We start from the raw sequence: 13,408 nt of genomic DNA, 5'->3' as shown, positions 1-13,408 counted from the left end.
GAGATGGTTGCTATAACAACAGGTCTACAGGGACCAGCTGATAATTAGTTCTCTGTGTTCAGGTAGAAACTAAATGTGTCTGTATGTGTGTGTGTTTACAATAAAGGATGGATAACCTGCCATATCTTCCCCAATGTGACTGTAACTGTCAAACAGCTGTGGACACGACACAGACATGGAGTCATATATTGTCAGCTGTACTGTACTGTATGTGTAAAAACATGGTGTTTTCTGTTACAGATTGACACCTGAGACAACAGACAACACACGTCTATATCAGCATGAGGAACTGCTGACACCCCCCTCACCTGACTACCAGAGAGAGAAAGACGGAAAGAAGAGAGAACACACTTTGCTTCCTCCCATCCTCCCATCCTCTCTCCCACTCAACCCATCTGGACAAGGAGAAACGTTCTTTTCCAGAGAGGAGGAAGTGAACGTCAGAGGATTTTTTTTTTGAAAAAAGCTCAAGCCCTCTCTTGACCTCTAACCCCTGACCTGTGACCTCAGTATGTCAGGTCTGCGTGGTAAGCTGCAGCGTGTCCAGTGGCGGTCAGGATGGCACTCCTTCACCTCCAGAGTCCTCAGGACCAAACCTGTAGAGAGCATGTTGGACTCTGGGACAGGTAGGTGTTTACAGGGGGGTCTCTAGGGGTGTGAGTGAAGGTGGTAATGTGTGTGTGTGTGTGGAGGGGGGGTATATGTGTGGGTATACAGTATGTGTGAATATATGTGTGTACATTATGTTAACATGTGGGTTTTATGTTAAGGTGTGTGTTTGTATGCTAATGTAAGTGTGTGTGTACAGGTGGTACCAGCAGCCATGGCACCAAACTAGCGAGGGTGTTGTCCACGGTAGACCTGGTGTCACTAGGGGTGGGCAGCTGCGTTGGCACGGGGATGTACGTGGTCTCCGGGCTGGTTGCTAAGGAGATGGCCGGACCTGGCGTCATCGTCTCCTTCATCATCGCTGCTGTCGCCTCTATACTGTCAGGTAAGAACACACACACACACACACACTTACACACACACACACATCTACAGCTACATGATATTTGTGTGTCTCCCCTTCAGGAGTGTGTTATGCTGAATTTGGGGTGCGCGTTCCCAAGACAACGGGCTCGGCCTACACCTACAGCTACGTGACAGTGGGGGAGTGTGTGGCCTTTTTCATTGGCTGGAACCTGATCCTGGAGTACCTGATTGGTACAGCCGCGGGGGCTTCGGCTCTCAGCAGCATGGCGGACTCACTAGCCAATAAAAGCATCTCTACGTTTATGACAACACACATCGGAACACTCAACGGCCTGGGTGAGTCTGGAGGGGGGAGGAGAGGGGGGAGGAGAGGGGGAGGGGAGGGGGGTGTGGAAGTGAGGAGGGTGTGTGTGGAGTTTCCAGTTGCTGTGACATCATATTCCCTGAGACCTGGGCTGTGTCCAGCATATACTGTAAATATATTGCATAGAACAGCCATGCCTTTCTGACAGGCAGAGTAATAATACAAGTCAGGAGGTTTAACCTTCCTGAATGTGAGCCTGAAGTCTAGAGTGGCTAGCAGTGTAGAAACAGACAGTGAAAGCTCATTCCTCAACATAACAGATGAACACTACTTTTCCTCTTTGTGGATTGTATCGAGGGTTATGCTACAGTGTTGTGATAGTTGTGTGACAGCCTAGGAACTGTGGAAACAGACAGAGGGAGACAAAATCTCTCTAACAGGAAAAGGAAATGGTAACTTTCCAACAGCTGGCCATCTAGCCTGCCATCCACACACACACACACACACACACACACACACTGCTGGCACGGTGCATGACTGTTGACAGTGTGTGTTCATGTGTGTTCTGCTGGTTCAGTTTTTGATAATGGTGGGGCCCAGGCGTCTAATGTAAGCTCTGTTACAGTAAACTATGATATAGGCCCTCGTGTGAACCATTTTAACTTTGAGCCTGTTTCTTATGCTGAGGACTATAAAGCACTAAAGGCAATAGACACTAAAAAGTCTGCAGGTCCAGACAACCTGGATCCCTCTTAAAGATAGCAGCTGGTATTATTACTGAACCTGTAGCTTCACATTTTCAACTTGAGTCTCTTGACCAATTCTATACCCAGCATTTGGAAATCAGCGTATGTCCTCCCACTGCTAAAGGGTGGAGATCCCTCAGATGCTATGAACTATCATCCTATCACCAGACTCCCTATCCTGGCCAAAGTCTGAGTCCCTAGTGAACTCACAGTTAACAAACGTCTTAATTGAAAAGAACGTACTGAGCGGGGTTCAGTCTGGCTTTAGATCGGGGAACAGCACCACAACTGCAGCTATGGCAGTGGCAAATGACATCATACATGCACTTGATAAAAAGCAACATTGTGCTGCTCTGTTTGTTGATTTATCAACGGTATTTGATTCAGTTGACCATGAATTGTTGCTAGCTAGACTCAGTAACATTGGTCTCAGTGAAGTAAGTTGGTTTAGGAACTATCTTTCTGACAGAACACAATGTGTATATGCTGACAATCACAAGTCTAGCTTTCTTGCGATTAATAGAGGTGTGCCCCAGGGTTCCATTTTAGCTCCTGTCTTGTTCTCAATTTGTATTAATGATTTGGGAAATGGGATGCAACCAGCAAAGTTGCATCTACAGTGGGGAGAACAAGTATTTGATACACTGTCGATTTTGCAGGTTTTCCTACTTACAAAGCATGTAGAGGTCTGTAATTGTTATCATAGGTACACTTCAACTGTGAGAGATGGAATCTAAAACAAAAATCCAGAAAATCACATTGTATGATTTTTAAGTAATTCATTTGTATTTTATTGCATGACATAAGTATTTGATCACCTACCAACCAGTAAGAATTCCGGCTCTCACAGACCTGTTAGTTTTTCTTTAAGAAGCCCTCCTGTTCTCCACTCATTACCTGTATTAACTGCACCTGTTTGAACTCGTTACCTCTATAAAAGACACCTGTCCAAACACTCAATCAAACAGACTCCAACCTCTCCACAATGGCCAAGACCAGAGAGCTGTGTAAGGACATCAGGGATAACATTGTAGACCTGCACAAGGCTGGGATGGGCTACAGGACAATAGGCAAGCAGCTTGGTGGAAAGGCAACAACTGTTGGCGCAATTATTAGAAAATGGAAGAAGTTCAAGATGACGGTCAATCACCCTCGGTCTGGGGCTCCATGCAAGATCTCACCTCGTGGGGCATCAATGATCATGAGGAAGGTGAGGGATCATCCCAGAAATACACGGCAGGACCTGGTCAATGACCTGAAGAGAGCTGGGACCACAGTCTCAAAGAAAACCATTAGTAACACACTACGCCGTCATGGATTAAAATCCTGCAGCGCACGCAAGGTCCCCCTGCTCAAGCCAGCGCATGTCCAGGCCCGTCTGAAGTTTGCCAATGACCATCTGGATGATCCAGAGGAGGAATGGGAGAAGGTCATGTGGTCTGATGAGACAAAAATATAGATTTTTGGTCTAAACTCCACTCGCCGTGTTTGGAGGAAGAAGAAGGATGAGTACAACCCCAAGAACACCATCCCAACCATGAAGCATGGAGGTGGAAACATCATTCTTTGGGGATGCTTTTCTGCAAAGGGGACAGGACGACTGCACCGTATTGAGGGGAGGATGGATGGGGCCATGTATCGCGAGATCTTGGCCAACAACCTCTTTCCCTCAGTAAGAGCATTGAAGATGGGTCGTGGCTGGGTCTTCCAGCATGACAACGACCCGAATCACACAGCCAGGGCAACTAAGGAGTGGCTCCGTAAGAAGCATCTCAAGGTCCTGGAGTGGCCTAGCCAGTCTCCAGACCTGAACCCAATAGAAAATCTTTGGAGGGAGCTGAAAGTCCGTATTGCCCAGCGACAGCCCCGAAACCTGAAGGATCTGGAGATGGTCTAAATGGAGGAGTGGGCCAAAATCCCTGCTGCAGTGTGTGCAAACCTGGTCAAGACCTGCAGGAAACGTATGATCTCTGTAATTGCAAACAAAGGTTTATGTACCAAATATTAAGTTCTGCTTTTCTGATGTATCAAATACTTATGTCATGCAATAAAATGCAAATGAATTACTTAAAAATCATACAATGTGATTTTCTGGATTTTTGTTTTAGATTCCGTCTCTCACAGTTGAAGTGTACCTATGATAAAAATTACAGACCTCTACATGCTTTGTAAGTAGGAAAACCTGAAAAATCGGCAGTGTATCAAATACTTGTTCTCCCCACTGTATATGCAGATGATACAGTCATATATTCATGTGCTCCTTCTCTGGTTCAGGCTATTGAAGAGCTTCAGACTGCTTTTCAGTCACTGCAGGTCTCCCTTTATGGTCTCAAACTGGTCTTGAATGTACAAAAACAAAAATCATGACCTTTACCAGAGCAAGCACTCAGCCAGAGAAGGTTAGCATTGTCACATCTGGTGGCTTATCCATTGAAAAAGTGTAATCCTACAAATACCTAGGTACATGGTTGGATGACAAGTTGTCCTTTAAAGTTCATATGGATAATCTTGTGAGGAAGCTTCAATTGAAACTGGGTTTATTTTCGTAATAAGGCTTGCTTCCCACTTATGGCTAGAAAGAAGCTTGTTCAGGCCACTTTTCTCTCTGTAATTGATTAAGGTGACTTGTTGTATATGCATGCAGCCTCCTCTGTCTTACAGAGACTGGACTATGTCTATCATGCATCCTTGCTCTTTATTACAAATGCCAAGTCACTCACCCACCATTGCACCTTGTACCAAATGATGGGTTGGACCTCACTTTATATGCGCAGAAAGCTACATTTGTATGTGTTCATCTACAAAGCCCTTTTGGGTAAACTCCCTCTTTACCTCTGTAGTCTGGTCTCCATCACCACCATCAGTTACCATACCCAGTCTGCTAGGTGGTTGCTACTGTAGTCTGGTCTCCTTCACCACCAGCAGTTACCATACCCAGTCTGCTAGGTGGTTGCTACTTAAAGTCCCCAGGACATGTACAGTATTAGGCAAGACTGCCTTCTCGTCTTGTGCACCAGAGGCATGGAATAGTCTACAATCCATGCTTCATCTAGATATGTTAGTGCCACTGAATGAATTTACATTTTTGATAGAGACTGTTACAGAGGAGTGTAAATGCTTATTTTAGGCTGGATCATGTTGTTGAATTGTATTGTTTTGTTGTATGTTTTAATTCTGTAATGTATTGATTGTTGCGGTCTTCTTGGCCAGGTCTCCCTTGAAAAAGAGACTCTGGGTCTCAATGGGCTTTTCCTGGTTACATTTTTTATTTTTACCTCTCGATGTGGTATGTATTTAACTCCCTCTCTCCCTCTCCTCCTCCCCTACCTCACCCCTCCCTCTCTCCCTCCCTCCTCCCTCCCTCCCTCCTCCCCTCCCTCCACTCCCCCTCTAGGTAAAGGAGAGCAGTCGTACCCAGACCTCCTGGCCTTGCTGATAGCAGTGATAGTGACAGTGATCGTGGCCCTGGGGGTGAAGAACTCAGTAGGGTTTAATAATGTGTTGAATGTGATCAACCTGATGGTGTGGGTCTTCATGATGGTGGCCGGACTCTTCTTCGTCAACGGACACAACTGGGACGATGGAAGGTTCCTACCCTTCGGGTGGTCAGGGGTGAGACACACAAACAGACGTATATACCTACGCACACACTATTACACACACACATTGGTAGGCATGCAGATATGCAATGAATTGTGATATTCCACTCATTAGTCAACTTCTCCTACTTCACTAGCTAGGTCTAGATAGCAACAATGCTAACTAACGGCTAACTCTAGCTCAACTGTTGGTGGAATCGTAATGCCAAAAGCGATTGTGTTTTAAGACACCCCTAACCCTCTGTCTCTCTCCTGTGTGTGTTTATACCAGGTGATGCAGGGAGCGGCAACATGTTTCTATGCCTTTATAGGGTTTGACATCATCGCTACAACAGGAGAGGAAGCAAAAAGTCCCAACACCTCTATACCCTATGCTATTACTGTTTCACTCATCACCTGCCTTACTGCATACGTCTCTGTGAGTACACACACACACCGGCACACGTGCGCATACACACTCGAACACGTGCGCACACACAAACACACAGACATACACACATGTACCGGTACCCCCTGTATATAGCCTCCCTACTGTTATTTTATTTTACTTTAATTATTTTTTATGTATCTATTTTTCACTTAACACTTTTTTTTTATTTCTTAAAAAACTGCATTGTTGGTTAAGGGCTGTAAGTAAGCATTTCACTGTAAGGTCTACACCTGTTGTATTCGACGCATGTGGCAAATAACATTTGATTTGATTTGATACACACACAGATACACACACACACAAACATACAAGAGTTTGTCAGAATGTATGATTTCTGGTTGGTTAGACTCTCTCTATGTGTGTCTGTGGTTTTGGATATAGACTCTATCTATATACTCTTATTGTTTCAGATATAGACTCTATCTATATACTCTATGGTTTCAGATAGAGACTATATCTATATGCTCTATGGTTTCAGATATACTCTATCTATATACTCTATGGTTTCAGATAGAGACTCTATCTATATACTCTATGGTTTCAGATAGAGACTATATCTATATACTCTATGGTTTCAGATAGAGACTATATCTATATACTCTATGGTTTCAGATAGAGACTCTATCTATATACTCTATGGTTTCAGATATATATTATATCTATATCTCTGGTTTAGGAGGTTGTTGATCTCTCAGTAAGAGATGGCCTTTTTATTCCTCTCGATTCCTCCATAATCTCTGCATCCTAATCTCTATCTCTCTCAATCTCTCTCTCCCTCTCTCTCTCTCTCTCTCTCTCTCTCTCTCTCTCTCTCTCTCTCTCTCTCTCTCTCTCTCTCTCTCTCTCTCTCTCTCTCTCTCTCTCTCTCTCTCTCTCTCTCTCTCTCTCTATCTCTCTCTCTCTCTCTCTCTCTCTCTCCTCTTTCTGATCTGTGACAGATGGCCGCATGACTTCACACGTCAGTTTGCATAGATCACACAGGCGCAGTCACACACGTGCACACACACACACACACACACTCACACTCACTAGAGTTAGTTTGGGCAGTGATTGCAGACATGCACACGTGAGTTTATCTTCATATCCCTGACTTTAACGTGGTGTGTGATATTAATGTGTTCTTTTTCTTTCTTTCTCTTTCTCTCTCTCTCCCTCTCTCTCTCTCTCTCTCTCTCTCTCCTCTCTCTCTCCCTCTCTCCCTCTCCTCTCTCCCTCTCTCCCTCTCTCCCTCTCTCCCTCTCTCTCTCTCTCTCTCTCTCTCTCTCTCTCTCTCTCTCTCTCTCTCTCTCTCTCTCTCTCTCTCTCTCTCTCTCTCTCTCTCTCTCTCTCTCTCTCTCTCTCTCTCTGTCTCTAGGTATCAGTGATTCTGACTCTGATGGTTCCCTATACAGAGATAGATGCAGACGCTCCTCTGATGGAGATGTTTGCTGTCCATGGCTGTTACTTTGCTAAGTACATAGTAGCAGTAGGCTCTGTAGCTGGCCTGTCTGTCAGTCTCCTGGGCTCTCTGTTCCCCATGCCACGAGTCATCTACGCTATGGCTGGAGACGGACTGCTGTTCAGGTGACAACACACACGGACACACTCATATACACACACACGGACATGATCATACACTAACGCATGTGTGTGTGTGTGTGTGTCTAGGTTCCTGGCCCATGTGTCTCCATACACTGAGACTCCAGCACTAGCATGTGTTGTGTCTGGCTGTCTGGCTGCTCTCCTCTCTCTCCTCGTCTCCCTACGAGATCTCATAGAGATGATGTCCATAGGAACACTACTGGCTTACACACTGGTGAGTTACACACACACACACACACTCACACATTCACACACACACACACACACTAACTCTCACTCCTCTCTACCTCTTCCAGGTTAGTGTGTGTGTGTTGTTGCTACGCTACCAGCCAGAATCAGACATCCACGGCTTTGTGAACTTCCTGTCTGAGGAGCAGTCCAATAAGAAGAAGGAGGGCGTGTTAGCCGAGTGTGAGAAGGAAGTGTGTTCTCCAATCAGTGAAGTAGATGACTACGGAGGACCTCAAACTAACACCTGTGGAGCTAAGAATCTCCCCTCGCTAGGTGCACACACACACACACACACACACACACACTTCCGTCCTACTAACCTAATACCATATTACCATATTACCCTAACATTGTAATATTGTAATATTGTAACATTGTAACATTGTAATATTGTAACATTGTAACATTGTAACATTGTAACATTGTAACATTGTAATATTGTAATATTGTAACATTGTAACATTGTAATATTGTAATCCAGGCGACAACGAGATGCTGATTGGTAAACCAGATAAAACCACTTACACTGCCAGCCACCCGAACTACGGTACCGTCGACATGGGCTCCGGCATCGAATCAGAAGAGTCGGAGGGCGGGATGTCGTGGAGGCTGAAGAAGCTGATTGGTCCACGGTACTACACCATGAGGATCCGATTGGGCCTGCCAGGGAAGATGGACCGGCCCACTCCGGCAACAGGGAAGACAGTTACTGTCTGTGTCCTCCTCCTCTTCCTCGCCGTCTTCATCTTCAACTCCTTCATCATCTTCGGTGAGGAGACGTCTCTGTTCAACACTCAGTACTATTGAAACTATACTCCCACTGATACACCATTCGTTTCTGTATTATATCAAACTTTAATTACAAAACAAATGTGTAAGATTCAAACCCACATTTCTCAAATGACTTGCACTCAACAACATACATCTAAAACTACACAAACCAAACTAACTGCAAACGGCTAAATCATTTAATTCTATCATATTATATTATTCCATTGAAATAATGACGTTTCTGCATGCTGAAAGTTTCCTTCTCTAGTTATTTCACTCCTATATATTCTACAATAAAGTCCCCAGTGAAACAGCGCCGGAGAAGATGGCTGCCGTTTTACAGCCCTCTAACCAATTGTACTATTATGTGTGTTTTTCCACGTTATTTGTAATTTATTTTGTACATAATGTTTCTGCCATCGTCTCTTATAACCAAAAAGAGCTTCTGGATATCAGGACAGCGATTACTCACCTCGTATTGGACGAAGATTTTTTCTTCAACGAGGTGGCCGCGAAGGATATCATACAGACACCCGACAAGGCCCAAATCCCCGTCATTCGCGTGAGGAAGAGACGGAGATATCGTGGACGTAGATCGGGGTGCCTTGTAAGGATCCGACGGCGAGCGAGTAAACTGCCTCTTCCATCAATTCTATTAGCCAACGTTCAATCATTTGAAAATAAATTGGATGACCTAAGATTACGGTTATCCTACCAACGGGACATTAAAAACTGTAATATCTTATGTTTCACCGAGTCGTGGCTGAACGACGACATGGATAACATACAGCTAGCGGGCTATACGCTAGATCGGCAGGATAGAACGGCTGACTCCGGTAAGACAAGGGGTGGCGGTCTGTGTATATTTGTAAACAACAGCTGGTGCACAAAATCAAATACTAAGGAAGTCTCGAGGTTTTGCTCGCCTGAGGTAGAGTATCTTATGATAAGCTGTAGACCACACTATTTACCAAGAGAGTTTTCATCTATATTTTTCATAGCTGTCTATTTACCACCACAAACCAATGCTGGCATTAAGATTGCACTGAATGAGTTGTACAAGGCCATAAATAAAACAGGAAAACGCTCATCCAGATGCAGCGCTCCTAGTGGCCGGGGACTTTAATGCAGGGAAACTTAAATCCGTTCTACCTCATTTCTACCAGCATGTTAAATGTGCAACCAGAGGAAAAAAAACTCTAGACCACCTTTACTCCACACACAGAGACGCATACAAAGCTCTCCCTCGCCCTCCATTTGGCAAATCTGACCATAACTCTATCCTCCTGATTCCTGCTTATAAGCAAAAACTAAAGCAGGAAGCACCAGTGACTCGGTTAATAAAAAAGTGGTCAGATGACGCAGATGCTAAGCTACAGGACTGTTTTGCTAGCACAGACTGGAACATGTTCCGGGATTCTTCAGACAGCATTGAGGAGTACACCACATCAGTCACTGGCTTCATCAATAAGTGCATCGATGATGTCGTCCCCATAGTGACCGTACGTACATACCCCAACCAGAAGCCATGGATTACAGGAAACATCCGCACTGAGCTAAAGGGTAGAGCTGCCGCTTTCAAGGAACGGGACTCTAACCCGGACGCTTATAAGAAATCCCGCTATGCCCTCCGACGAACCATCAAACAGGCAAAGAGTCAATACAGGACTAAGATTGAATCGTACTACACTGGCTCTGACGCTCGTCGGATGTGGCAGGGCTTGAAAACTATTACAGACTACAAAGGGAAGCACAGCCGCGAGCTGCCCAGTGACACAAGCCTACCAGACGAGCTAAACCACTTCTATGCTCGCTTCGAGGCAAGCAACACTGAAGCATGCATGAGAGCACCAGCTGTTCCGGATGACTATGTGATCACGCTCTCCGTAGCCGATGTGAGTAAGACTTTTAAGCAGGTCAACATTCACAAGGCCGCAGGGCCAGACGGATTACCAGGACGTGTACTCCGATCATGTGCTGACCAACTGGCAAGTGTCTTCACTGACATTTTCAACATGTGCCTGACTGAGTCTGTAATACCAACATGTTTCAAGCAGACCACCATAGTCCCCGTGCCCAAGGACTCTAAGATAACCTGCCTAAATGACTACCGACCCGTAGCACTGACGTCTGTAGTCATGAAGTGCTTTGAAAGGCTGGTCATGGCTCACATCAACAGCATTATCCCAGAAACCCTAGACCCACTCCAATTTGCATACCGCCCCAACAGATCCACAGATGATGCAATCTCTATTGCACTCCACACTGCCCTTTCCCACCTGGACAAGAGGAACACCTACGTGAGAATGCTATTCATTGACTACAGCTCAGCATTCAACACCATAGTGCCCTCTAAGCTCATCACTAAGCTAAGGACCCTGGGACTAAACACCTCCCTCTGCAACTGGATCCTGGACTTCCTGACGAGCCGCCCCCAGGTGGTAAGGGTAGGTAACAACACATCTGCCACACTGATCCTCAACACGGGGGCCCCTCAGGGGTGCGTGCTCAGTCCCCTCCTGTACTCTCTGTTCACCCATGACTGCATGGCCAGGCACGACTCCAACACCATCATTAAGTTTGCCGACGACACAACAGTGGTAGGCCTGATCACAGACAACGATGAGACAGCCTATAGGGAGGAGGTCAGAGACCTGGCCGTGTGGTGCCAGGACAACAACCTCTCCCTCAACGTGACCAAGACAAAGGAGATGATTGTGGACTACAGGAAAAAAAAGAGGACTGAGCACGCCCCCATTCTCATCGACGGGGCTGTAGTGGAACAGGTTGAGAGCTTCAAGTTCCTTGGTGTCCACATCACCAACAAACGATCATGGTCCAAACACACCAAGACAGTCGTGAAGAGGGCACGACAAAGCCTATTCCCCCTCAGGAGACTGAAAAGATTTGGCATGGGTCCTCAGATCCTCAAAAAATTCTACAGCTGCACCATCGAGAGCATCCTGACTGGTTGCATCACCGCCTGGTATGGCAACTACTTGGCCTCCGACCGCAAGGCACTACAGAGGGTAGTGCGTACGGCCCAGTACATCACTGGGGCCAAGCTTCCTGCCATCCAGGACCTCTATACCAGGCGGTGTCAGAGGAAGGCCCTCAAAATTGTCAAAGACTCCAGCCACCCTAGTCATAGACTGTTCTCTCTGCTACCGCACGGCAAGCGGTACCGGAGTGCCAAGTCTAGGTCCAAAAGACTTCTCAACAGCTTCTACCCCCAAGCCATAAGACTCCTGAACAGCTAATCATGGCTACCCGGACTATTTGCACTGCCCCCCCACCCCATCCTTTTTACGCTGCTGCTACTCTGTTAATTATTTATGCATAGTCACTTTAACTCTACCCACATGTACATATTACCTCAACTACCTCAACTAGCCGGTGCCCCCGCACATTGACTCTGCAACGGTACCCCCCTGTATATATATAGCCTCCCTACTGTTATTTTATTTTACTTCTGCTCTTTTTTTTCTCAACACTTTTTGTTGTTGTTGTTTTATTTTTACTTTTTTTGTTAAAAATAAATGCACTGTTGGTTAAGGGCTGTAAGTAAGCATTTCACTGTAATGTCTGCACCTCTTGTATTCGGCGCATGTGACCAATAAAATTTGATTTGATTTGATTTGATTTGAACTTCTCTCTTCTCTTCTCCAGGTGCGGCCAGCATCGGTGATGGCAGCTGGTGGGCCCTTCTCCTGCTGATCTTCCTGGTCATCTTCATGGCTCTCCTCCTCATCATCATCCTGCAGCAGCCAGAGAACCCTAAGCGACTGCCTTACATGGCTCCGGCTGTTCCCTGGGTTCCTGCTGCTGCCATGCTGGTCAACAGCTACCTGATGTTAAAACTGTCTGCTATCACCTGGATACGCTTCGCTGTCTGGTGCTTCCTAGGTGCGTTAATGGAGAGAAGTGTGGATGGATGGATGGATGGATGAAGGTACATGTATCTATGTACCACATACTCTAACACTGTGCGAGTGTGTGTGCGCGCGTGTGTGCGTGTGTTTGTATGCATGTGTGCGTGTGTGTGTGTTCGTATGCATGTGTGTGTGTGTGTGCGTCTCTCTCTGCGTGTTGGTGTGTGTCTCCCCTTCAGGTATCCTGATCTACTTTGGCTATGGGATGTGGAACAGTACATTAGAGATCAGGTCCAGGGAGCAGGAGGTCCATGCGTCTACATACCAGCGCTACGATGGCCACCATGCAGGGGTGGACGACGGCTTCTCAGGCTTCAGCGTTGACGACGACCTCTACCCCCCTAGCAACAACGACCCCTGGGCCCCACCAGGCGGTGTTGACGGGTCAGGGCAGGTACCCCCCAAGGCAGATGATGATGATTGGACGGATCCGAAGGGAGGAGCTAACAGAGCGCTAGCGGAGGAGGACCCAATGGATTTCTGAGAAGAACGGAATGATGGACGGATGGATGGACTGATGTTTCCCAGAGGATTGATAGATGTTATTGTTGTTAACACCTGAATGTACTGCCTACTGTTGGCTGCCTGCCTGCCTGCTGTGTGTGTGTGTGTATGTGTGTGTGTGTGTGTGTGTGTGTGTGTGTGTGTGTGTGTGTGTGTGTGTGTGTGTGTGTGTGTGTGTATGTGTGTGGGTTCCTTGTTACATACTTTCAGTAGTTTTTTTTAGTTTTTTATATCCCTTTCATTGAGTTCCAAAGGAAATATGATCCTATGGAGGAAAGCTGTAGACTACAAATTACAAACAGTGGAAGGGGTCTTTGGGTTGATTTGGTGATGGG

The 13,408-nt window shown here is 46.1% G+C and overlaps 1 protein-coding gene across 3 annotated transcripts; it reads left to right on the top strand.

Annotated features, from left to right (window-relative positions):
- Positions 1-238: 238 nt before the first annotated feature.
- Positions 239-13,151, top strand: slc7a14a (solute carrier family 7 member 14a). Of its 3 annotated transcripts, none has more exons than XM_084196310.1 (11): positions 239-626; positions 809-994; positions 1,075-1,311; positions 5,420-5,637; positions 5,896-6,042; positions 7,409-7,617; positions 7,702-7,849; positions 7,932-8,139; positions 8,348-8,635; positions 12,307-12,543; positions 12,749-13,151. In XM_084196310.1, the coding sequence occupies exons 1-11, from the start codon at positions 512-514 to the stop codon at positions 13,051-13,053; spliced, it is 2,298 nt and encodes a 765-aa protein (XP_084052436.1). In that variant the 5' UTR covers positions 239-511; the 3' UTR covers positions 13,054-13,151. The 3 variants fall into 3 exon arrangements, with proteins under 3 accessions (XP_084052436.1, XP_084052437.1, XP_084052438.1); XM_084196311.1 differs by having other exon boundaries at positions 8,348-8,645; positions 12,317-12,543; XM_084196312.1 differs by having other exon boundaries at positions 398-630; positions 822-994.
- The last annotated feature ends 257 nt before the right edge of the window (positions 13,152-13,408 follow it).

The sequence above is a fragment of the Coregonus lavaretus genome (assembly GCF_964263955.1).
Source record: "Coregonus lavaretus genome assembly, contig: HAP1_SCAFFOLD_4765, whole genome shotgun sequence".
In the NCBI taxonomy this organism is placed as follows: domain Eukaryota; kingdom Metazoa; phylum Chordata; class Actinopteri; order Salmoniformes; family Salmonidae; genus Coregonus; species Coregonus lavaretus.
This window is presented reverse-complemented; position numbering and strand designations above follow the sequence as displayed.